The following is a 26,303-nucleotide window of genomic DNA, read 5'->3' as shown; positions in this document are numbered from 1 at the left end:
TGTAGGGAACATTTTTTTGGTTTACAGTGTACCTCCTGCAGTGTCTCAAACTGGTTTGCAATGCTGCAAGAGGCATATACATACTCGTCTGGATGCGCCCTGGATCACTTTTCTTGCTATTTAATTATGATCAGAATTAAGATGTTAAAATGTTCCCTATGATCTTTTATAGCTCCATCAAAATCTGTTTCCTGTTTTCTCCACAGGTTTCCACTGTTTCTTTTAATTCCTTTGCTTATCATCTCCTATTATAGTAAGTTAAAATATACTGGTTGCTGTATTATTGTACTTTCTACTGTCTACTTAGCTACGCAAATCAGTGGGTTTGCTTTTATGAAGAGACATATTTTTTTGAAGACAAGATAATCTGCTTCTAAAGATAGCTGCTCTTCTTGCCTTCAGGCACATCTTTGCTAAAAAGGACTCTTGTGGATATTATGCTTGACCTCTGGTAGTGTTAGAGTGATGCTGTAACCATCATGGTTGTCTCACATATTTAACCATTGACTTCCAGGCTATTTTTGACAGGGAGGTGCAATACTATTATTTTTTCATTATATTTATAATATGGACAGGCAGGTAAATTTGTACCTGAGAAATAAACTCAACACCAATTTTGCAAGGCAGATGGACCTACCTTAAAGCATATGTTGATCTATTAATTTCTTTTGTTGAACTGATATGTGATCTAGTGAAAAGCCTATTGAGAGCGTAGTCATGTCAGTAGAGTCTAGACTGGTTGGGTATGGCGGGGTGCCACTCTGACACAGTAGGCATTCCAGGGGGCCTTGTGACTCCTTGCCTAATACAATCCTTAAAAGGAATGAAGCATACATTGCTTTCCATGTAAATCAGCTTTGCTGCGGAAGTTTGGGATTGGAGTTTGTCCCTGTCTCCTCCCCAGCCCTCCAGTGGGAAGTCCCTTTGCTCCCTTCACTCTATCCCCTACACAGAGGCCTAAACCACACTGTAGGTATAATGGGCATCTACGTTTTCATCTTGCAACGCACTGGAGATCCGCCACTTTGGAGCAGACTCAATTAATCGAGCCTGCTCCACAAGCAAACTGATGTGAACTACCGCGTGCAGCTGTATAAGTGGCAAAATGTGGGTCAGCATGCAGAAAATGGCAGCAGTGTGCTTTTGAACTAATGTACCTCTAATGTGTTTTAGTTCAAAAGCCTACTGATGCTATTTTCTCAGTGCTGATGTGCCTTTCACCACTTACACAACTGCGTGCGCTGCAGTGCTGCGTGCTTTTCAAAGCACCTGCCGCTGTGATGCATGCTTGTGTACAAAGGCCCAATGAGCTTAAGTTTTGGGGTGGCTTTTTTGTTTTTATTTTTTAACTTTTCAGTATGTTTATGTCAACTTTTGTGTTGAATTATAAAATCAGGTGTTCACATTACAAAGTTGCTTTACAATTCTAGTGAATAAGGTTCTTTCCTTGCTGCTATTCCTTTAACACCAGACAGTTAGTGCAAGTAACTGGCAAGGGGATCTGAGCACAGGACTCAGGAACAATAGAAGTAAAGCAGCAGGTTTTCACACACAGCCAACTAACCATAAAGTTATGTGGGCAACTGTAACTGCTGTTTAAGAATCACTGTATCTCTATGAGAACTGGACAAATTAAGATAACATTTTCCTTGCCTTTTTTGCTCAGATGTTACCATCTCTCAAGGTAAAATGAATAAATTAAAATTATTACCCTCCATTTTCAGTGAAAATATATATTGCCTCAAAGATAATTTTCTCACACTCTACTAAACAGAGACAGGGATGGCTAGAGACTACAGATCTTTAGGTTCTCCACTGATGCATTAACTAAACAAAAAAGACAACCTTACTTGTTTCAGAAAGCTTTATTAGAATAAGAATCTTTGAAGGCAAACACAAAAGATTCTAGTATGTTTAGATTTTATAATGTAAACAACTAATTTAATGCATCACTAATGATATACAATAGATGCCATCTTGCAACACGAATGCAAGCAAGAAACTGATGTAATCTGTGAGATATTTCAAAGTAATTAATTTGGGAATAGGAAAAGAACTTCTATTGTGTAAACTCGGTTTTCCTTTTTTTAACAATTAGAAAACTTCAGCTGTTGGATAATGGATAGTTGTTAAATAAAGTTAATAAGCCATCTTTAGAACTGGTTTCTAAACTACAAAGTCCATTAAGCAGATGTACGTGAAGGTTATTGGTTGAAAGCCTTTTAAGTGATAGTTAAGAGTGAAGTTAAACAAGCCATAAGATATAGGTTTTTTAAAATTATGATCACAAAACTATATATTTCCACAAATCTTCTCAACATCGTTTGCCTTAGGTATACTGCAAAACAGTCCCTGGCATATCAAACCCTTTACATCAGGGGCAGACAAAATATGGCCCGCAGGCTGCATCTTGCCTGCCAAGCACTTCCATCTGGCTTGCAGTGCCCACCAACAAATTGTGCCCTGTCCAGCCCTTCCACCCATGAAGGTGGGAGTGAGACACCCACATGTACACACAGCACCAAACATACCTTATTGCACCTTGCTCTCCCCCGTGGGTGGAAGGGCCCACCCTGGGCAGCATGCAGCTTCCATGCAGGGCTGCTGCTGCTACAGCTCCAGGGACCTGCTCCACTTCCCTGGTCTCCTGCTGGCTCCACCCCCCCCACAACCCCAAACCACACCACACCACCGCACACCCACCCACACCCCACCATACACCCCCCCACACAATATACAAGACTAAGAATTTATTTTTGAGTTGTCATGCAATCACTTCTACATATAGAACATGAACACAAATCATGACCAAAATATTTTTTGTAATAAAATTAAAATATGTTTTAGTAGCTGTTTGACTTTTAGTATATGATTTTGTTTCTTTCTGGTTCTAAGATCGTAACCTCTCCTCCCAAAAGGAGCATTTTACGGGGGCAAGGGGAGGGACTTCCAGTGGCAAAGTTCAGGGGTTAGGGGTGAGGCGTCTGGTCCCAAGGTGGTAACAAAGGGGCGGGGCAACTGTCAAGGGGCGGGGCCACCCATGTGGCTCTTGACAGCTCACCGAAACTTTTTAAGCAGCCCTCCACACTAAATAACTGCCGGCCTCTGCTTTACATGCTACTATTTTTGATCTGAAAGGGTAAATGAGGCCCAGCAGAGTTCTGTCAATGCACCTCAGTCTTACATTGCAAGGCCTGTTGTAGCACCTGGCTCTCAGACAAGAACTACTAATCCTGCCATATGTTTTCAGTGCAGCAGAGATGTGATGTGAACAGTGCCCACCAGGAGTTAGAATTAATTTCTAGAAGCATTTGTAGGGCCAGTCTTCCCCAGGCATCCTTAGGGCCATCACTCTTCAGCCACCTCTCCTTTCTCTTTTGGTCATTTCCCTTCTAAACTGTGGTAAATTAAGATTTATTGGGGCCCTGGGCAAACAGAAAATTGGGGGCCCCCCACCAGGTGAAGGCAGGTTCCCTCTGTGCCTGCCAGGGGGGCTGTGGCTGGGCCCGCGTGGCCTCCTCGGCACATTCAGGGTGAGCCAGGGATGCAGGTACCACTGAGGTGAATACAGCCCTGGCCTGGCCTGCCCCCTCTGCCTGGCGGGCGTCACACAGCCGGGGTTGCAGTCCCCCAGTGCCATGGGACAAGCTGGGGCCAGCGCCAGCGCCAGCGCCAGCTGAGGGATGTGGGGGAATGTGAGGGGGCCATGGGCTCCACACTGTCCTGGCTGCCTGCCTGTCCCTTTGCTGGCCCTGGCAGGGCAGGGCTGTCCTGCCCCATTCTGTCCCAGTAGTGCTGGGGCCAGCAGCTGCCCGCAGACAGTGGGAAGTGGGGCCGCCCATGGGGCTTCCTGGCAGCAAACGTCTGTGGGGAGCCACCGACACCCCCAGTGAGCCCCACACCCGCTCCTAGCCCCTGGCCCTGGCCCAGCCGGAGGGGAGGAGGCACATGTTGTTCACCCTGAATGCCCATGACCAGGATGCTTGCCTGGGCCGTGCTGCCCTTGGCACTCTAGTGGGGCAGTGATTGGCAGGGACCCCTGGGCCCAGGCCCTGTGGGCCCATGTGTTAATCCACCCCTGTTTCTAAACTCATATCTCTTTATATTACAATTATGAAGATTAGAAAGTCATGTCAAATATTTCTTCCTGGTTTTCTTCCTCTGATAATTTAGTAATTGTTCATATATAAATTTACTTATATATGCAATGATAACTGATCTTCTTACTAATCCTGGTAACTGCCATATACGGGAAACCAAGCGTTGAGTCCTACATAGTCATCTACCTGTATGAAACTGATGTGCTCATATGGAGCCCTACTGAAATGAGTAGGGCTTCATATGTGCCCAGTAGTCTTCAGATGAATGACAATGTGGTAGTGGACCAAACATGACAATTTAGTGATCATTCAACGTCAGACTCATATAAGTGATTGAGCTGGGAGATATTAAATTCATTAACACCTTAAAAAGTGTTAAAGCATTAAATATTTAGACAGGACACTAAAGTAAGGGTGACCTTTTTAAGTCATAAATAGAACTAATAGTTGTAAGTCCCATGCAATAGGAAGTTATGTTCTCAATTCAAGTTTTTGAGCCACGGGGTGAGACTTGCCACCAGTACCAGCAATGGATGTGCTTTTATTTAACTGAATAAGATATGCCAAGGGGACACAGAGGTAATGGAACTATACTATGTTGAATTTATTTTGCTGTCTTTGTCTCACTAAACTGTTATTCAGGTTTCCAGTCAAAGGGATTCTACTATATTAGATTTACAAATGTAAAACAAGGTGCACAGGTGAAAGGTTGAAAAGTCGATAAAGCATCACTTTCAGTTGTACTAACGTGAAAGGCATGCTAGCGGATATGGATGGGAGGGTGTGATGATTCTGACTAAACAATACACTATCTTAAAGAGCCTGTCTGCCTGCTATAGAGGTCCCCATTTTGTGTTACCCTTAAATTCTTGTTTGTAGGTGGTTGAAAGATTTGAACAACACTGCTAGCACTGGAAAATATGGTACCATAAATGGTTACACAGGTGGGTGGTTACTTTTTCAGCAAACAATACATTTATAGAAAGGATGCACTTTTGACATAGCTTAACCTGTTTATACATTTGGGACAAATGCTGTACATTTTCAGCTAAAAGTGAAATAAAAAATAAAATGTTGAAGACAACTCTTTCTAAGGGCCCCTCTATACATGCAGGTAAAGGCATGATGGGATCTAATGCATGAGCCACACAATCGGAACTTTTGCAATGCCAGACATGCATGGCAGGAGATGGGATCGTGGAATTGTGTATTAGATCCCCATAGTGCCTTATTGATGGGACAGGGGGAGCACCTGGCAAGGGGAGCCTGATCCTGGGCTCCTCCTGCACCAGCAAAAAGATCACAGCTGCTGTGATCTCTCAGGCTTGGTGGTGCATGAAACCCCCAAGACTGGGAGACTGCAGCAATGCCCCATGCCTGCTGGGACCCAGCTTGGCATGGTGCACCCTGGTGGCTGGGAGTTCCATCAGCTGATGGAGCTCCCAGCCACAGGGGAGGCTGTACTACATGTGCAAATGAAAACTTGATATCAACCAGCTTTAAAGTTAGTATAGGTTTTTGAGGTGTGATTTTATAGCTGGTTGGAGCTTTTTGTGGTATGATAGATACTTGGCACGTGTAGCTGGTGTCAAGGTAACTGCGCAATGAACCAGTTAATTGCACGATAACTGTAACGTGTAAGAGGTTGTCTAAATTTTTAGTTTTGGAGCATTTGTAATAAAGAAAAGAAAATTCAGGTTTAGATTAAAAAAAGAGGAGGGGGGAGTAGTCTTGCTGCCCCCCTTCATCCAAGAGCCCAGCAGTTAGGATATTTATGAAGGATGTAGGAAACCCTGCTTCAAAAGTTCCAACTCTGCTTGAGAGGATATGAACTCTCATCTCCCATGTAACCACCATGCTCTAGGATATAAAGCATGGCGATTAAGAGTATTCTCCTGAGACCTGAGAGAAGTGCATTCAAATTTCAGTCAGAAGGGGTGTGTCCATATGAGACGCTTACTGTGGAGCTGCCCAATGAGCTCCACAGTAAGCATCTCGGTGTCTACACGTATGGCCCTGCTGTGGAATTTTTTCATGCGCAGCAGTGCACATGCAGACACTGATGGGGCGGGCTGGAGTGCAAGAGTGCTTCAATGCAGGGGCTGCCTGCTGGCTAGCCCTGCACTGGAGCACATTTGTGCCCCAACCCACCCATTTAGAGTGGGGTTGGGGTGGGTCAGAGCAGCCACAGATTGACAGGCTGACCCCCGAGATCCCCTGCCAGCTGAGGCTGCTCCGACCAGGCTCAACATGCTGCGGTCCTGGGTATACATTCAAACAGTGAGCACATTCTCCGGGGAGCAATAAAGTCCAGCGTGATATGCATTTATTGCTTTGAATTAATTGCATGTGTCTATGTGCCCAGGAAGACTTAACCTACATTTTTGACAGCATAGGTAATGCTTGATAATTCTACCATGCTGTGTACTCTGGTACAGTGGTATGTCATTGTCTCACAAGCTTATTATAACCTGAAGACAAAAGTCCTATTTCTCACTCCATCTCCCAACTCGTGAGAAGTCCTTTGACAGTTTTAAAATGCACCTTGTCATGCATCTACAGATGCATCGCAAGTAGGTCCAGGGAGGTGATCCTTCCCCTCTATGCAGCATTGGCCGGGCCACAGTTGGAGTACTGTGTCTAATTCGGGGAGCCGTACTTCAAGAGGGATGTGGCTAGCATTCAGAGGGTCCAGAGGAGGGCCACTCGCATGGTCAAGGGGCAGCAGGGCAGGCCCTACGAAGAAAGGCTAAAGAGCCTGAACCTATTCAGCCTCCACAAGAGAAGGCTGAGAGGGGATTTGGTGGCAATTTACAAACTCACCAGGGGGGACCAGCGGGAAATGGGGGAAGCTCTGTTCCCTTGGGCACCACCTGGGGTTACCAGGAATAACAGCCACAAATTGTTAGAGAGAAGGTTCAGGCTGGACATCAGGTGACATTACTTTACAGTTAGGGCTGTCAGGCTCTGGAATGGACTCCCAAGTGAGGTGGTGCTCTCTCCTACCCTGGGGGTCTTCAAGAGGAGACTGGACAGATATCTGGCTGGGGTGATATGACCTCGGCACCCGTTCCTGCCCGGGGCAAGGGGTCAGACCTGATGATCTGTTTAGGTCCCTTCCAACCCTAAGTACTATGATAGAACCAGATTAGAGAAGTAGAGTTTTACTCTCAATTTGCGGGGGTTCCTGGTCAATCTGACCTCTTGTGTTCAAAGTTGTGGACCAATCACCACAAAACTACATTCGTAGTCTTAAGGTAGGCCATTTCTCTATAAAAGTTATATATTTTTACAAGATTTTGGACAGGACAGGTTGAGGAGTGAAACAGTGGGCTGGGAAAACTGCTGCTTTGTGAAGTAATTAGAAGGAAGAATTATTATGACTTTTACTCCTTTATTTTCATTTTCTCTATGGATATGTATTTAAAGTATGAAAAGTAAATACGTATAAACACTTGTTATCAAGGGAATACTTCTGTACTTCTGTAGTGTACATTAACAACATATCATGGTAATAGGGGTTTGACAATCTTGATACTCCTTGCTCTTTACCTTACGGGACAAAGTAGCCTGAGAGGTGCTCTACAGAATTTTGGCAAGCACAACACTTTTAGAGACTCTTCTGCTAGCTAGACATTATTACTGGAAGGTGGTAGGCCCCAAGCCTGCACCAGCACACTCCCAATGCTTCTATTGTGCCAGTTAATAGAGGATGCTGAATTGGCTAGACCAGGTCTTCATCACTCTGGGATATGCCCCTAGTCACCAAATTAGGGAAATTTAGTAATCGTTTTTCTCTGTCCCTCCTGACCAGAACTGAACTGGTGCCTTGGGTTCACTACTGCTTTGCTCTTGTGAAATTTCTCTTTTTTGAAGCTGTTACATCAGTTAGTCCAGTCCCGTAGCAGAACAAAACACCTAGGAATGGTTGGTATCTTTTGCAAATGTGATGGATCCTAAAGTACTGGAAATACTAATATTGGAATACAACTTATGATCTGAACTGTCCAGTAAGGGTTAGAAGAAAGATGAATACCTGGAAATTTATAAGAAATTGTGATAGGTAGCACTAGCTTTACCTTTTAAATGTTTCAGTAATCTAGAGTTTCCAAGTAAAAGGTGATGGAACCTTTAGTCAAGAAGCTGTTACTAAAGCAAATCTAATATTAGTGAGATACTACAACCAAGATTTGTTTGGGGCTGGGAGTAAGATGAGACCTTGAGAAATACTACCTTTTCCTCTGGACAACTTCAAGGCATGTTTTCCCCTTCAGCTTAGCATTAGCTATCCTAAGTGAAAAGAGAAGGTGAGCTTTTCAACTCTAATGATACCATGAATGTAAGAACAGCTAGGATGTAGCATCATCTCTCCTACCCACAAGCTTTTTCTAAGAAACAGCACAACATTGTAATTCTGACAACAAACCTGCAGGGGATGGGCAATAAGTCATCCTGTAGGCCAGATGACTGGTGTGGGGCCAATATTTGGAACCAATGAACAGTATCCGGCCAGCCCTACAGACTGGATCAGGCCACAGACTGCTCCCCATCCCCATGCATGCTGGATCTAGTGCATGCGTTGCTCACTCTGGCAGTCTGGCCAGTACAGGACTATGCTGCAGGCAAGTGCCTATGCCAAGCTAATCTAGGATGGATGCCACATGTAGTGCTTACTCCAGTTGGTCTAGGATCCATGCTGTGTGTGGCATCCACCCCAGAATGCCTTCGGGGTAGCAGGAAGGAAAGAGGGGAGGGCCACTGCATGTAGCCTAGATTCCAGACTGGCCAGGAGGTGCTGGGTCCAACATGTGTGGGACTGGCTGGGGCAGGTGTTGTGTGCAGTACGTGTCCCAGCCGGGCCAGGGCAGGTGCTGTATGTGGTCTGTGTTCCGGACCAGATGGGGTGGGTGCTGTATGTAGCATGTGTCCTGGACCACTGTTCACCATGTGCAGTGTGTGGATCAACTCTGGACCTAGGGGCAAGCAACCAGGGCTGGATGATGAGGATGATTCAGCCTGTGGGCCATATCTTTGACTCCTCTGGTCTAAGGTGAAAATCTGGTCTTAGTCAGTGCTCCTACATGACTCAAGGTTGGCTACCACAAGTGCTCAAACCCTAGTTAATCACCTAAGCCAGTGTGTGGCAGGCCCTGCCACTTTAAGGGCCAGAACAGGCAGCAGAGCAGCCTTCAGATGGCTGCACTCCCAATCAGGAGTCACATGGCCAGCAGGAAGTCACCTGATTGGGAAGAGGGCCCAGTTGCTAGATATAAGAGCAGGCTTTGAGCAGGAAGTCCAGCAGTTTGCTGTAAGCAGCTGGAGGGGGAACATCACCTGGCTGGAGCTACTGCTCACGTATTATCTTTTGAGGTACAGGGCAGGAACTATGGGGATGGTGGAGGTTCCTGGTTCTGGGGTATGATGTAAAACTACACCCTGCTAGGGCAGGACAGTGTAGTGGGCCTGCATGTGGCAGGGTGGTCCCCAGGAAATGCCATACCAGTTGCCTCCCTAGTGAAAGACAAGTATGGGGCACCTTTTAGCCTCAGCCCCCACAACCTGGTGGGTAACTCCATAGTAGGAACAGGTTAAGGGTCCAGGCATGTCTATGGACACCTGAGTCCCATGTGGTATAAGACCCCATGGCCCCAGTAAAGGGGGTGGAGTGTTGGCCCCAGTGAGGGAGCACAGAATGGGTAACAGGCTGCACAGAGTAGGGTTGCAGGGGTGGCCTGAAGGGCTGCACATGAGGGCGCAGAGTAGGTCTTGTGTGGCCTGAAGGATTGTGTACAGGCTGGCCCCAATGGTTTTAGAGCATAAGTTCTAGTGAGAGGGCAGGAAGCCCAGGAACAGATAAGGATCCCTGAGGCAGAATTCACACTTTGGATGCCATCTGCAAGGCAGGGGACACGGTATAGTGGAGGTTGGAGCTGTGTATCAAGGCCCAGGCATCAGGCACTTCATGGCCAGCCTCCCGCATTATTACATCAGTTATTTATACATCAAGAGGTGGCAGAAGAAACAGGGCAGACTGCCCTAGACAGGTGGGTGGGCCAGCATTGGGTCCAACCTCATGACAGCCCCCTGTCACACAGTGGTTTTCAACCTTTTTTCATTTGTGGACCCCTAAAACATTTCAAATAGAATTTTTGGAAATTTTGAATGGAGGTTTGGACCTCTTTGAAATGTATGTGTGGGTATTCACATACTTTTGATTAGTCATAAACATCTTTTGCAGAACCCTTAGACATATCCTGAGGATGCCCAGGAGTCCGTGGGCCAACAAGCTGAAAACCACTAACCTAGGCTAAGGCATATATGTATAGTCTAGGAAGAGAAAGGGGGGGAAAAGTGGTATAAGACATATACTTAAAATAAAACTGAAGGAAATTTGAACAAACTACTCTCAGCAAAAATGATTTAGTATTCTTTCTCCTCTTAATCCTTCTGCAGTAGAAGGTATGCACAACACTTGGTGGTTCCTGTGTAATTATTAATAAATCTTGTTATCTTTTTTTACGTCTAATGTGAAAAGGCTTACACAAAAATCCTGGATTCTTTGAAGTCACTGGCAAAATACCTTTGGACCTCAACAGGAGCAAGATTTCAAGCTTAGTTTCCACTACAAAGATCCAGTAGGTGTATGATAGAAGATGAAGTAATTAATATACTATATAACCTTTTTTGTGCTAGGTAAGCTCATGAAGTCAGCCTTGTGATTTCACTGAATTAGAAGTGAGAAGAGCTGAAAGACAAAGACTGCCCTGGCAAATGCATATGTGCAAATTATTGTTTTGGCATACAAGTAAACATTAGGCACATTTAAAGGACAATTATATAATTAGTATGTTGAGAAGCTTCATTGAATGACAAATGATTAAAGGGGTTAGTAGCAAATAGTTTACAATTTACTTTGCTTAACATTTGAAATGTCCTACAAATATCCTGGCAGACGCCAAATAAAAGTGTGGAGGGATATGATATAACAGTAGGTATCCCTAACTTTTTAGTGACACCACCCTTTGCCTAAAATGGAATGATGCATAAGAAGATAACTGACCTTTAACTGATTTTAATTAACTGATTGTTAATTACTTTCAATTTACAAGACTTGAAAAACTTCCCAGCCACCTAGTAGATGATTAATAGGCTTAATCCTCCAAATCTTGCTAATGAAATGAAGTTGTCATTATAGAATGGTAAAATGAAACATCCCAAAGAGAAGCCCAGATCAAAGCCAGTCCCAGACGCTATGGCTGAGCTCCTTGGCCTCTGATCCAGGCACCATCTTTGTTATCAGCTTTTGTGTAGTAGGTGTTTAATGAAAGTGAAGTTCTGCTCAGAAAGAAGACCTTCCTGTTTCTTCTGCTCTCTTCTGGGCCTACAGGTTACTGTTGCAATGGAGACGGATAATGCAGTAGATAATGTCTCTGACATAATATATATCCCACAGAGCTTTCCTGATGCAAGTAGATTGCAGCTAGCTTCCAAGGGGGGAGAAGCTTCACCCCCCTTTGAACACCTACAATCTGACCTGATGCTGCTCTTTGTCTTTCCAAGGAGGAGCAGCAGCAATGTTAAATCTCACTGCTGAATTTCTGCAATAACAGAAAAAAACCTAACTGCTCTTGAAACTAATTAAAGCTGTAGAGAGCAGATCATTTGCTGTTTGTCCTTGTTGAGCTGGTTCATTACATGTTAATGGCTCTTCTCCCTTGTTTTTACCTGCTACGCTGTTAAAATACTTTACTAATATAGTCATATTATGTAAACAATGCCTTTCAGTTTCCACAGGGATTTTATTAGTGATGTTTGAAGTTAGGGACATAAGGTAGTAGTAAGAGACACTGGGCTGAGTCTTAGGGTGCTGCTACAGATCACCTTTAAAACATTTTAAATCTGCAGAACATTATGCTGTCAAAGTTAGAACAGTTTCAGAGCGGTCACAGGTTAAGGCTTAATGCTGTCTCAGACCTGCATAACTGTGACTTGCCACTAGACGGCCTGGTAAGCAGGGGCATGGGCAGGAGCCAGGACTCTATCCCTCTGGGATGGGAGACGGGTGGGGAGGGTGGCATGTAGCTTGGAGGCAGAGAAACCACCATAAGAGCTCTGGCTGCTTCCCTCACTCTGTCGCCAGCAGAAGCCAGCCAGAGCTGTGGGTGGGAGGGGAAAAGTCTTGGGGTGAAAAAAAAAAAAAGAAACAACGTTTGAAGTGAGTGGGAAGCAGGGAGAAGTAAAGGAGTGAAAAAAGAATTAAAATAAACTAATAAACGACCAAAATCTTACTTGTGTTTCAGTGACTTGGGATTGGGTTCGGGGGAGTTGACTTAGTACTCACACCATGGCAGAGCTAGGACCCAGCAGGCTCACCGCATGCCACGCCAGGGCAGAGCTGGGATCCAGCAGGCCCCACTTCATAGGTTGGACAAAGGCGATGCTGACAGAGCCCATCTCAAATGAATAGTGGTTCTCTTCAAATGAATCAATTTGGGGAGAGGAAGCTGAGCTGTGGTGTAAGTGGCCAGCAGTGGTGGGGAGAGGTTGGGTGAGTGGGGAGGGAGTTGGTTGCCCAACACTAGAAGCCAACTGCTTATGGTCATTAGCAGGTAATTGGCTTTATAACCTTCCCCTTCTACCAACTGCCAGCCACAATGCATGGGGATCCTAGAGCAAGCAGCAAGCAGGTGAGCTGCACCTGAGTGCTCAGAGGCCAGCACTACCTCCATGGGCAGTAAGTTGGGGAGGGTTGAAAGTATGCCTACTGAGCAGAGGAGTGGGAAGGACTGAGAATGGTGCATCCTGGGATGCTGGAGGAATTAAAATACAGTGTTTTATCTCTCTTGGATCAAAGATAACCCCTGCTTCAACTGGTATAGCTTTAAAATGTTTAGAGGGTACTTGGCACAGGTCAGCACCCTTTGATGGGCAAATGCTTCCATTTTAAATACCTTTATGACAGTTTAAAGGTAACCTATAACACCATCCTTAGTTCTGCCATCATTTACAGTAGTGCAAAATAGGTATGAAATGCTGCTTCTCCAAATCAGAGTGGCAGCTTTTGAGTAAGATTATAGTAAGTGACCACACCTGTGCAGGGCACAGAAGAACCCGGCTCTGTAGCTCTATTAAGATGTGGCTCATGCTCTGATAATGTTTGAGAACCTGTGATTGAGACTGCTTGAGCAGTCCGCCTGCAGAGTTAAGACGACACCGCTGCTTTGGTTCACATTTGGCAGGTAATTAGTAATACTTTCATTTTTTTAAAGGAAAGATTAAAATCTGAGCAAATAGAAGTGTTTGATCTCATGCTTGTCAAAGAAAACTTCAGCTGCTGCCAGGGAAGAGCAAATGCTCTGTCATGTACATCCAAATTGAGTTAATATGAAACAGAAGATGAAGAATAAGGAGAGAATTAATGTACTAAAGATTCTAGACACAGACCCAAGAAGCATGAGACAGGCAGAAAGTACTAAATAACAGACTGTGATGTGGTGGGTATAACTGAAACCTGGTGGGATGATGACTCATAACTGGAATGTCAATATGAATGAATACAGTTTACAGAGAGACAGAAAGACAAGAGGAAGAGGTTTGGTGATATATGTCAAGAAACTTTCACAATTCTGTCACAAGGTGAGCTGTCTCTCTAAAGGTACTGGGGGATCAGTTTTCTCTATAATGGGCATAACCTATAGACTAAAGGTTGGGCATCTGAAAGAGGTCTATAGAGCAGCTAGGCAATGACCAGATGAACGATACCTCCACGGAGCAGGAGTTTTGACAGAGAAGTTTTGTGAGAGAGGCTTTTGTGCTCCTTTGGTCTTCCTTTGATATTGCTCAGCTCACATCCCAGGTCTTCAGTTCACAGAGAACCATTTCCACATCTGTTATAGTCAAGTGGAGTAAGTGCCACATACCTCAGGGAGTCACCATAACCCACTCAATGTATTTCCAGTAGATTTAATACTTACAGGCAGGGTGGGTGTTGTAGGTAAATACTAACAGAAATGTATATAGCCTATCCTAGTTTGCATGCCATTGCTATCAGTCAGCTTACAAAGCTGGGGCATAAACAATGGTGGTGGCTTATAAAATGTAATGTGAACAGGAATCCTTTAGAAATTTGCTACGGTGAAGTATGACTATAAAATTATGATATTTTCTTCAGTGTAACAAGTAGATCCACTCAAACACAACAAAAGACGACACAGCATTATGGTCAAGATGAAGGAAGCATAGCCTTAGGACACAGGCTATGTTGCAAACTAATAGCAAGCTTCACTAAAAATACCGTGCAAGACTATAAGAAACAGCAATTCAAAGGAGTACTGCCAACTCAAGAATCAACCATAAGTTAGATCAGGGGAGGGCAAAATGTGGCCCGCGGGCCGCATGTGGCCCACCAGACCATTCTATCCGGCCCTTGGGGCCCCTAAAAATTTAGAAAATTAATATTTATCTGCCCCTAGCTGCCTGTCATGCAGCCCTTGATGGCTTGCCAAAACTCATAGTTTCATAGTTTCATAGTTTTAGGGTCGGAAGGGACCTAATAGATCTTCTAGCCCGACCCCCTGCCAGGGCGGGAGAACAACAAAAAACCCTAAAAACAAAAACGGGACTCAAATGAGTCCAGCCAGGTAGGCATCCAGCCTCTTCTTAAAGACCCCCAGGGTAGGGGCCAGCACCACCTCCCTTGGAAGTTGGTTCCAGCTCCTAGCCGCCCTAACTGTGAAGTAGTTTTTTCGGATGTCCAATCTGTACCTCCTCTCCATCAACTTGTGCCCATTACTCCTTGTTATGCCAGCGGGGGCTAGGGGAAACAGCGTCTCCCCCAAACCCTTCTGGTTCCCCCTAGTGAGTTTATAGACGGTCACCAGGTCCCCCCTCAGCCTTCTCTTGTGGAGGCTGAATAGGTTCAGGTCCCGCAGTCTCTCACTGTAGGGTCTGCCCTGTTGTCCCTGGATCATGCGGGTGGCCCTCCTCTGGACCCTCTCCATGTTGTCCACATCCCTCCTGAAATGGGGCGCACAGAACTGGACACAATACTCCAGCTGCGGCCTGACCAGCGTCGCATAGAGGGGGAGGATCACCTCCCTGGCTCTACTCGAGATGCACCTGTGGATGCACGACAAGGTCCGGTTAGCCCTGCCAACCATGACCTCGCATTGTCGGCCCATGTTCATCTTGGAGTCAATAATGACACCAAGATCCCTTTCCGCCTCCGTGCTCTCAAGTAGGGAGTTCCCCATCGTATAAGTGTGCTGCTGGTTCCTACTACCCAAGTGCAGCACCCTGCACTTGTCCGTATTGAAACACATCCTGTTCAACACAACTCAGTATGCAGCCCTCCGACCGAAATAATTGCCTGTCCCTGAGTTAGATCTTGCCCCCCCAAAAAGGACAGGCTCAGAGGATAGGCTTAAAAGTAGGCACTCTTTGCTTCCAGTTTGAGAGCCTAAATGATCATCTTGTTCATGCTCTTAAAAATTGTTTTGCAGGACTGAAAGCTACAAACTATACTTTTTCTCCTGCCTCCCACATTTTTCACAATTCCTTTTTGTCTCCTTCTATGACCCGCATTCTGTTCACCCCTTAGCTTCCTATTCATTTCCAAACTATAAGCCTATAGATCACCATCATCTATGAGGGCACCTTAATTTCAGTCTTGCAGAAAAATGTAGGGAATAGAAGTCATCTTAACTAAGGGGAAGCATACTTTTGCTTGCAAAAGCTATCAGGAAATAGGGAAATGGCAGTCATCTTACTTCAGAGCAGTCTCTGACTTAACTCCTATTGAAAGTAATGAGAAATTGTAGCTATTCAGTAAAGCATTTGCAAATGTGCTACCAGATTCTGGGAAAGTAGGGGATGACAAGCTATAGTGCAAGGGTATCAAAAAATTATCCCTCCCTTTTTATTATTTGTACCTTTAGTTACAATTTGTCCTGTGCTCTCTTAGGAACAAGTTGGAACATTTTCCTTTGAAAAATCAGGATGCAAATGGCTTCTTCAAAGCTGGTTTTGACCCAATGAAGTGTAGCAAAACCCCCCGTTTTGCTTTTGTTATTTATTTTAAAATGCATTCCTTCCCCTTCCCCAACCATTTCTGACTTTTTCTCTCCCTCTCTATTCCCTATAGATAAGTGTAAGTGAGGTTTAACATTTTTATTTTCATAACAAGTTTTTGGTTTTGGATATCCACTATTTTATATTGTATTATTATTAGGTTTGTACTGATTCTTACTGTTGTATATTGTATTATCATTTTTGTATTGATTTTTATTGTTTCATATGGATATTGTATGGTTTAGGCCTGTGTCTGTAAGTGAACCAAAGTCATGTCAAGTTTCCATTTTATATGTCAAGCCTCCATCTTGTGTCCTCTGCCTGGGAATCCCATGTTGCAACTGTATGAGTCACGTACCCCTCCCATGTAAATTGGTTCCCGGATGATTGGGAATGACTGAAATACAATGGTAGCAAGCCTCTACTGAATGGCCTGTAACGACTGGGCCATCACCTCGCATTGATTCATCCAGGAACCACGGACCTCACCCAGGAACAGAGACAAGAACCCAGCATTTGAAAGACAAAAGACCCTGCAGAACCAGCAACTCTACCATTGTACCCCACCATTACAGACACCCAAAACTGCACATCCCTGCATAGAGCACACGTGCTCAGTATGCCAGGGTCTGAACCTTGCCTGGGCATGCCTTCTGTCACTAGGGTCACACAAGGTCTACCCCTATAAAAAGAGGCAGTGAAGACAGACCCAGAGGGATGCCCTCTCCATCTGGACCAGTACCATGCCACACCACCTATCCACCCAGAGGCCCTGCCAGTGACCCCCCTCTGGACAACACCTACGGGACAAGGACCCCTTTCCAGCCTGGATAGGTAGCTATCCCCCCCACCCCCCTCTTCAACCAAGGACTTAGACTCTGCTTCTCTTCCCTACCTGGACTCCAGCCCTTCCACTGAGTCTTTTTCTCCTGCTGCCATTGTGAGTGCTGGTGTGTGTGTGTGTGTGTGTGTGTGTGTGTGTGTGTGTGTGTGTGTGTGTGTGTGTAATGGCATTGTATGTATGATATACGAATTAGTGATCTGTGTCTAACTTTTGGGGTGTATAGTGTATGTGCTTGAATTGATGATAGGTATGCATGTGCCTAGGCTGGTTTGGATGTGTATGTGCCTGAGCTTGTAGAGTGTGTGTGTGTGTGTGTGTGTGTGTGTGTGTATGCACCTAATTGATTTGTGTGTTTGTATATGTGCAATTGTGCCACACCCTCCTGTCTAACAGCGCAATATTGAGATCCTGAGAGTTGGCCTGACCCCACAGGGCAACAGAAGTAGGTCTCATTCATCAGGGAAGCAGAATGCCTACAGAGTTTCTATAAGATTTCAGTGGTAATCTGAGCAATTTTTCCAGGGTGAGTCTACACCAGATTATACATTACACCAGCGTAGGTCTATTACATCATGTATCTACACCTGCATTTCAGCGTTTATACATATGCAAATGACGCAGCACTGGGTGCATCAGTTTGCATGCTCTGCATGTATGATGAATGTATGTGTATAAATGCCCTGTAATAGCTCCCAAAGCAACAGCTACCATGGGAGAACTGATGGTCTATTCACTCTGTATACCAGCATAATTTACACTGGTGTACTATGCTCATAGATTGCTATCATGCAAGGGCAATAGTGTTCTTCCACTGATCCAAATGAAACAATTCCGTACCTCACAGGTAGATTACCATAACATACAACCTGAATTTACAGAATTTAGATTTTAGGAATGAAAATACTGCAATCTTTAAAAAAAAATCTAGTGAATAATTGCATAAAGAAGTAATAGTAAGGAAGTTATTTATTTAAATAAATAATAAAAAGGAAGTAATAATAAATCTACAAATGTACCACCAAGAGCCACTCCCTACTTAAACTGACTCTATAGTAGACTTTGATACTATGTAAATTGCAAGATGATGGAAAATTGTAATATAGACAAATTAAAATTATACCAAGTCACAACAGAATAAAAAGGGGGAAAGATTTTTAAACAGACCATTTAAGTACCTTTATCTTTTTCATTTTTGCTAGATTATTTAACTCAAGTTTTTGATAAACACTTGGGATTTTTTTTCTGTTAAAGATCTGTTCTCCTCAGCTAAGAATGTTCCCATTCCAGTAGGCTGTTCCTCCTAAACAATCACAAGCAAGCTCCCCTCATCTTTAGAGGCTCCCTACAAAGTAGGAGTTCCCCAGTACTCAAAGAGAAGAAAAACATAGAGCTAACATCCTGTCTCTGGGATAACAGTTTCCTTCTGCTGCAGGCTATCTTAGTTCTGTAGCTCAAGCAGTAAAATTGTGTGCTGTGGCGAAAAAGAGCTGGAGTGTAAGCCCTGTTGGTCATACACGCTAAAAGGTGTCATTGTTACAATGGTGCATAACAGAATTTACCATCTGCTTTTAAAAAAGCATCTAGGAAACTGCATCAATAGAACTATAGCAAAAGAACATCATTAAGTAGCAGAGTTAAAGGAAATTAAGAATGCGAGATTTATACTGGCCCCAGCAACCTAAACTCTACCACTTGTTTGTACCTGGGATGATACAGCCTTTAATTACTGAATAATATATTTTTCCCACAAGACCCTTGGGCTTCATTCAGAGCACCGAATGGACACACCAGGGACCAAATTAAGGTTGCACAGGCAAAATTAAACCCAGCATTTCCTAACTTTTATGTGCTTAACTTTGCAACCCAAATAACATTCTTTTATATAGCATTTCACATGATTTATTTGGCTAAAATGAAGGCATTTTCTGTTTACAGAGGACTTTTCTGTTTGCACGCTATACTTTAGCCTAAGTAAGTGCTAACCCAAAGACCAAACCAATATAGTTAACAAATTCAAAAAGACCATCTCAGAGGACTAAGATGTCTAAATACGGTGTTTGAAACATAACTTGGTTAGAAAGTGTTTTTTCTAAAAGAAAAGTTGAAGAGAGTTTGGAATAGCATAAACAAAATTGCTGGATGAAATGATACACTGAACAGAATGCATCTGTTGAGTCAGTCAGACTTACGATAGCTTCCCACTAATTAAAGATGTGAGTCATTATATTATGAAAGGGAAGTATCCTCAAGTTATGTAAAGAACTAATGGGTTTAGTTTATATGAACAACTAGCTGCCTACAAACTTTCATTAAAAAAAATAAATCTAAAATATGGCCAGAAGTATCTGAACCCTTTCCCCAAATATTTCCATTCATTCTTGAGAAAATTTCTTTTCCCCAAAGAATCCCATGTTAGCCTATTAACGTGTGCCACATATTTCAGTCTACCACAATTTAAAGGTGACTTGCAAAGATAAATGAAAACTGCTTGTGCCCTTTGTTCATAACATAATAAAGACCTGAAAGATGTAGGGTTTGGTTTAAAGCGTTATTGTACTGGTTTTCCGCTTTAAAAATACCTACGGTGGGGGGGACCTGCCTTTTGGCTGCCATGCTACAAATTAGCCCTGCACTCTCCTCAAGTGCCCCTCTTATCCACTTCTCCTGCCTGATACACTGCTCTGCTTTCTGTCCCTACCTGGCATGCTGCTCTGCTTTCTGCTTCCTTCCCTGTGCTCCCTGCCTGATTTGCAGCTTTGCTTTCCGCTTCCTGCCCCATCTGCCACTGCACTGCCTGTCCCCTCCCTGGTTTGCCAGATGCCACACAGAGTCTGCCTGTGACATCTGTGGTGCCCATGACACAAGTTGGCCATCCCTGACTGACAGTACTGGAATCTTAACTTCCATGGACTTACAGGTGATTATTTTGGAAGAATAGAAAACTAGAAAAGAAGTCTCCTCAACTCTCGTCTTGAGCAGCAGGAGAAAATGATTATGTCAGAAAATTTTCTCCTAAGTTGTCTGCCAGAAGCTTGAGTTCAATGACGTAAATAGCAAAGGAACAATATTTATTTTAAATGTTCTGATTTAAAATTCTTCTTCCTTTCAACTGCTCAGCTACCAACCTCTGGTTACGTGTGATAGCTTCATTCCACTAGTTCTCCAGTCACCCTTATAAATCTTCCAATGCAATCAGGGCAGATAAGACTCAATCTTTCTAGTGCAAACCCCAATAAAAGAAAACAAACCAGAAGCAGAACCATCTGGCAGAAACCTCACACTCCATTTTTAAATCAAACGCACCCTTACAAATTGCTCTACATATCTCAAAGAAGCAAAAAAGGGTGCAAACACAATTCCCGCTACTTGTAGGTCACCTTTTAGAACACATCAGATTTTCATTATGGCAACCTGGGCAAACCATTGTGGCAAGGACATGCCATAAATAAAACAATATATGTGTCTAACTGGGAGAAGTTTTAACACCTTGGTCATACTCAGTAGATTATTAATAAAACTATAGGAGTGTGAGGTGAAGGTATTATACCTGGTCATGGCTGGCTTCAATGTTGCTTCCGATACCATGGAAAGTCATCTGCACAGGAGACAGTGTCAAACAGGTCATAAACTCTTTGCCATTTTGTCTATCACTGACGTGTACCTATAACAGAATAACATACGTAATCTGCTAAACACCAGGTTGCACAAGGGAGTCAAGCTATAATAATCTGTCCCTTTTCAACAAGTTTGTAAAAGGAATTCCAAACATTTACATTCAAACTGTTTTTTAATATAACCAAAAGGGGTGTGTACAACATGCTGGGTATCCACATGCTGAACTGGCAACAAATTTTAGTAATTTAATCAGGTCTTTGAGCCCTTTGTCACTCTGGTGACTAGAAACTTTGAGGCTTAATAAAAGATGCCATCATTACAGAACTGGCAATCTAGCTTTAAGTTCTGGCTTTGAATCTAAATGTTATTTTTAGCAATTTTTTTTTTTTTTTATAACTTAGTTAAAAACTTTAAATCAGTAGTGCTCAACCTCCAGACTGCAGGCCAAACCTTGCCTGTGTGGCCATGTCACCTGACCCACAATGCTTCCCATGGGCTTGGAAACTTGGCAATGGGGCAGTATTAACTGCCATGGCTCAACTGCCGTCAAATTTCCCGCCTCTTGGGGAGCCGCAAGAGAGAAGACATGGTTCTGCACACCAGATCATGCTGGTGCATGGGGGAGTCCATGGCTGTCACTGCCATGCAGGACTAAGCTGGTGTGCCAAGCTGCACCCGCAGACAAACCCCATGTCTTGACCCCTGGGTGGGATCTTCCCCACAGACTTCCCCCTGCCACTCCCTCCCTTGGGATCCGGCCCATGGATCAGCCCCATGCCATACATCTACGGGGGCAGAAAGTTGACTACAACTGCTTTAAATTACTGGAGTCTCCACAGACTTGCATTATTACTTTTAAATTGCAATGGGATCTCTACTGAAATGCAGTGATTGTTTTGACATTGCAATATTGTTATTGCTAATTTGATACTTTAACTTTTGAATCAAATCAAAATGACATACAACAGAGAAGGAAGTCACATTTCTCTTAAAGATGTGTAACTTATCTTTTCTCACGCACAACTCATTGTCCACCAGTGTCAGAAAGTGCATGCTAATCAGATTCTTGCATGGGAAGTACAGGAACATACTAGCCCTACTGGATTTCCTTCCTTCCCTTCAAGGCCACCGAGATTCAATTTTTAAACATTCTTTTAAAAAAAGGGAGGGGGGGGGAAGGGAAAGTATTCCTGTTTTAAGGCAAGATTAAGTTAAGCAACTTCAATCTTTTATTAGTAAGTACAGTGTTGCCACTCACGTTGAATTGATGAAATATTACAGTCTACTTTGTAGCTTCTTGTTTCTTGACAAGCAGGTGGGAGCATTTTGTTCTATAAGAGGGCTGGAATTTAGTTTATGGTGGTAATTTACATTGATTGTGTGACCCTTGTCAGAAATAGGAAAAGAGATTACCTTTACTGGAGACATTCACTTTAGGCTTGTACATACAGCTATATAGATGTTTGGGAAAATGTGTAGGATAAGGCCTCATATCTTTACATTTAGGCTATACACTTAAATACTATTATTTTCTAAGATAACCAGGAACCATATTAAATGATTCCAAGAGTCTGTGGAACTGATTTAGAAATGTATAATGCTGGATCATGCATCAGGTGTACTATACATGTTCTTCATTGGTGTAAACTGACAATAACTGAATTGTAGTAAGTGGAACTGCACCAATGCAAGACTAGTTTAAGTGAGAGGAGAATCAGGCTTTTGGTATGTTAAAGAATTAACCTTATTGACAATGCGAACTGCCAGCACATCAGCAGCCCGAAAGGGCTCAGTGAGCTACAGAATGTGGATTTTCCCTTGTACTGTGTACTGAAATATAGATTTCACTCAACCCCTTGTTAAAGCTTTGTGGTCCATCCCCCTTTCTCTCTCTCCCCTGTCAACCCCCACAATATGTGCCTACTAAATTGCTTGTGGCTTTCTGCCAGAAAAGCCATACTCGTCACTTAGAAACCACAAGAGGCCCCTTCACATATACAATGGCTTAACTCTGATTAATCAAAAGAGGTATGAAGGTATGAAACTTGGCTTACAAACGTAAACTGAAGTTCTCTAACTGTCAGGAACTACTGTTGTTACAAGAACTTATCAGGCACCCATAACCATGGTATTTAGTTGCAAATTAAAATACTTCTCTTGAATATGTGCTTGGCAGGAAGTGTGGCAGAGAGGAGCGCAAGCAGTTAGTTCTATGCTCACAGCATGCATCAGAACAGGGAATGGGATTTTGCCTTCCTATGGAGCCCATACATGTGCTACAGGGTGTCAGGAGGTCTGGAGCAGGAGACTTTCTGCCCTATAGCATGACTGAAGTATCAGTGTGCTCTTGTTGCGAAGAAGGCTAATGGTATACTGGGCTGCATTAGTAGGAGTGCTGTCAACTGATTGAGAGAAGTGTTTTTTCCCCTGTATTCGGCACTGGTGAGGCCACATCTGGAGTACTATGTCCAGTTTTGGGCCCCCCATTACAGAAAGGATGTGAACAAATTGGAGAGAGTCCACCAGAGGACTTTAACAAAATGGTTACAGGGCTTGGGGACTTGGGCTTATCTAGTTGGGAGAAGAGAAGGCTGGGAGGAGGGGGTGGGGAGGAGGTGGAGATTTAATAGCCTTCAATTACCTGAAGGGTGGTTACAAAAAGGATGGAGCTAGACAGTTCCCAGTGGTGGCAGATGACAGAACAAGGAGCAAAGGTCTCAAGTTGCAGCACAGGACGTTTAGGTTAGATATTAGAAAAACTCTCTCACTAGGAAGGTAGTAAAACACTGGAAAAGGCTACCCAGAGAGTTTGTCCAGTCTCCATCATTAGAAGTTTTTAAGACCCAGGTAGGCAAAACCTTGGCTGGGGTGATATCGTTGGGAATGGTCCTGCTTTGAGCAGGTGATTGGACTAGGTGACCTCTTGAGGTCCCTTCCAACCCCAATTTTCTATGATTCTTTGAACAAACACTTTGCTTACAGTTACATTTGCAGCAAGAATGCCTATGCAGCTAGCTAGCAGAACAAGAAATGAAACTCAGCATTTTCATCATCTCCCCTTCTGAGCTCACATCGCTTAATGATGTATAGGCCTATTATTTAGAAATTTCTGAGTCCCTCACAGTCCTCAAAACATCCATTGCCATAGTAGGACATCCTTAAAATTTGTTCAGATTCACCGTGGAATCAAACCTGCGCTGTGACCTGTGGGGTCCCTCAAGGCTCTTTCCTAGGGCCCATACTATTTAACATCTTCATTAATGATGTAAACATTGGTGTCAGAAGTGGACTGGCCAAGTTCGCTGATGACACCAAACTCTGGGATACAATGTCCACACCTGAGGGCAGGATGGTGATCCAGGCAGACCTTGACAGGCTCAGGAAATGAGCAGACAAAAACCTGATGGTGTTTAACACTGAAAAATGCAAGGTTCTCCACCTTGGGAGGAAAAACCTGCAGCACAGGCTCATAGGCTTGGCAGTGCTACACTGGCTAGCACTATGGACAAAAGGGACTTGGGGGTCATGATTGACCACAAAATGAACATGAGCCTTCAGTGTGATGCTGCAGCTAGTAAAGCAAGCAAAACCCTGGCTTGCATCCATAGATGCTTCTGAAGGAAATCCCAGGACGTCATTCTCCCATTGTACTCACCCTTGGTGAGGCCACAGCTGGAGTACTGCATCCAGTTTTGGGCTCCACAATTCAAAAAGGATGTGGAAAAGCTTGAGAGAGTGCAGAGGAGAGCCACATGCATGATCAGAGGTCAGGAAAACAGACCTTATGACAAGAGGCTGAGAGCCATGGGACTCTTCAGCCTGGAAAAGCACAGGCTCAGGGGTGATCTGGTGGCCACCTATAAGTTTATCAGGGGTGATCACCAGGATCTGGGGGGGGAACATCTGTTCATCAGAGCGCCTCAAGGGATGACAAGGTCGAATGGTCACAAACACCTCCATTACTGTTTCAGGCTGGACATAAGGAAGAACTCTTTTACTGTCCAAGCCCCCAAGGTTTGGAATAGATTGCCGCCGGAGGTGGTTCAAGCACCTATTTTGAACGCCTTCAAGAGACATTCGGATATTCATCTTGCTGGGATCCTATGACCCCTGCTGACTTCCTGCCCCCGGGGCAGGGGGCTGGACTCGATGATCTTCCGAGGTCCCTTCCAGCCCTAGTGTCTATGAATCTATGAAACTCCTATCTCCGTAAACTAGGGACCAGTTATGAAACTGGTTTTGTGGAGTAGGAAAAAACCCCAGAATGTAGTTCTTCAGTCAGATTCCTTTATTATACACTCTTCAAAACGTATTTCTGCTCTTCTCACAGATATCTGGAAGTTTGAAAACAACCGAGTTACCTTTTTGGTTCATTCTCCTGGGTTGACCTGCTAGTGTACAATATGCTTTCACTGCCCTAAATCAGGTTTGCTTGACAAAGGAACTTGCAAGAAGGCTGCAGGTGTTTTTTCTCCTATTCTTCTTGTTCTAGTGTGTGGCCTCTTGGCTTTTGAGCTATTTTATTTTACTATTGTGCATTTTGGTATTTTACAGCCAACTGTCCAGCAATGCCATTATTAGTGATTTTGCCTGACGTACCCTCTCCTGTAAATTTGATCTATACTCTAATTTTCATTAAGTCTCCCACATGAACATGGGCATTCATGAGTCTGACCAAAATACACAAAGACAGTCCACTATTTCCAGGCTAGTCCTTTTTAAAACATGGAGTACCAGTAGTCCAGCAGCCTTAGAATTTTTCTGAGTGATAACAGACACTTTTCTATTTTCAACTACACTTTATGATTTTCATTGCAATAAAAGTTTTAGTGTATAAGTCTATGCTGTTATAGGCAGCAGAGGTATCTGAGTGCCTCACAGACTGGGATGAGAGTCACCTTGGTATCTGAGACAAAGGAAGAGAAGTTGAACGCTGAGCAGCTGCTCTTAAGAACGGCCTTAGAACCTGAGGTTGGGGAGTGGCAATCAGAGGCTGACCAAGTGCTCTGAGAGTGATTACATTGCAATTAGTAAGGATAATTGCTCCAATAAAATTTTAAAGTTATTAAGTGCTTATAAATCTGGGATCCAAAGGAGCTTTACTAACGTTCATCTTCAGAATCACCCTGTCAAGAAGGTAAGTCCTTATTTGTAGAGAGAGGCTAAGTGCCTACCCCAAATTCAGTCAGGAACTGAGCGGCAGAGCTGGGAGTACAATCCAGCTCCAGTGCCCCATTCTTATCAAATGGCCATGTTTCCTCTCCCAATTTCTATGGTGCAAAAATAAGAGAAATGCAAATTATGATCACTGACCATATCCAGTTCTGATTTTCATGTTCTAAATGTTTTAAATCAAGGGAATCCCTTAAATTAGCTCAGGCCACTTTACAAGTTAAGCAGCTGGAAAACTTTATTTGTTAAAATTCAGAATGTTTCACTTAGGCCACGACAGATGTTCAGTTTTTACCGGGAGAATTGCCACTCTCCTGGTAGAAACCACAGGTATGCAGATATTCCAGCTTTTTATCCCTGGAGCAAAAATAGCTTCTTTGGGACAAAAATAACCCAGCTTCAGTGAGGAAGAAATTGCTCCTGGGAAGAGTTCCTCCCAAGAGACTGAACATTTGTACACTTTCCCTGGTTTAGGTCCCTGCAGGAACCAAGAGGAGTCCAAG

General features: G+C 43.8%; 1 protein-coding gene across 3 annotated transcripts in view; it reads right to left on the bottom strand.

Annotated features, from left to right (window-relative positions):
• STAU2 (staufen double-stranded RNA binding protein 2) overlaps positions 1–26,303 on the bottom strand; it is a 312,705-nt gene that overhangs the window by 75,705 nt on the left and 210,697 nt on the right. For 2 of the 3 annotated variants that reach the window (XM_025200181.1, XM_025200170.1), the window contains exon 14: positions 20,561–20,674. The exons of the other annotated variant lie outside the window; for it this stretch is intronic. In XM_025200181.1, the coding sequence (XP_025055966.1) occupies positions 20,561–20,674 (114 nt within the window). The remainder of the gene's footprint in view (positions 1–20,560; positions 20,675–26,303) is intronic. 3 annotated transcript variants of the gene reach the window in all.

The sequence above is a fragment of the Alligator sinensis genome, unplaced genomic scaffold, assembly GCF_000455745.1.
Source record: "Alligator sinensis unplaced genomic scaffold, ASM45574v1 scaffold71_1, whole genome shotgun sequence".
Taxonomy (NCBI): domain Eukaryota; kingdom Metazoa; phylum Chordata; order Crocodylia; family Alligatoridae; genus Alligator; species Alligator sinensis.
The sequence above is the reverse complement of the archived record's forward strand: the minus strand, read 5'-3'. Positions and strand labels throughout refer to the sequence as shown.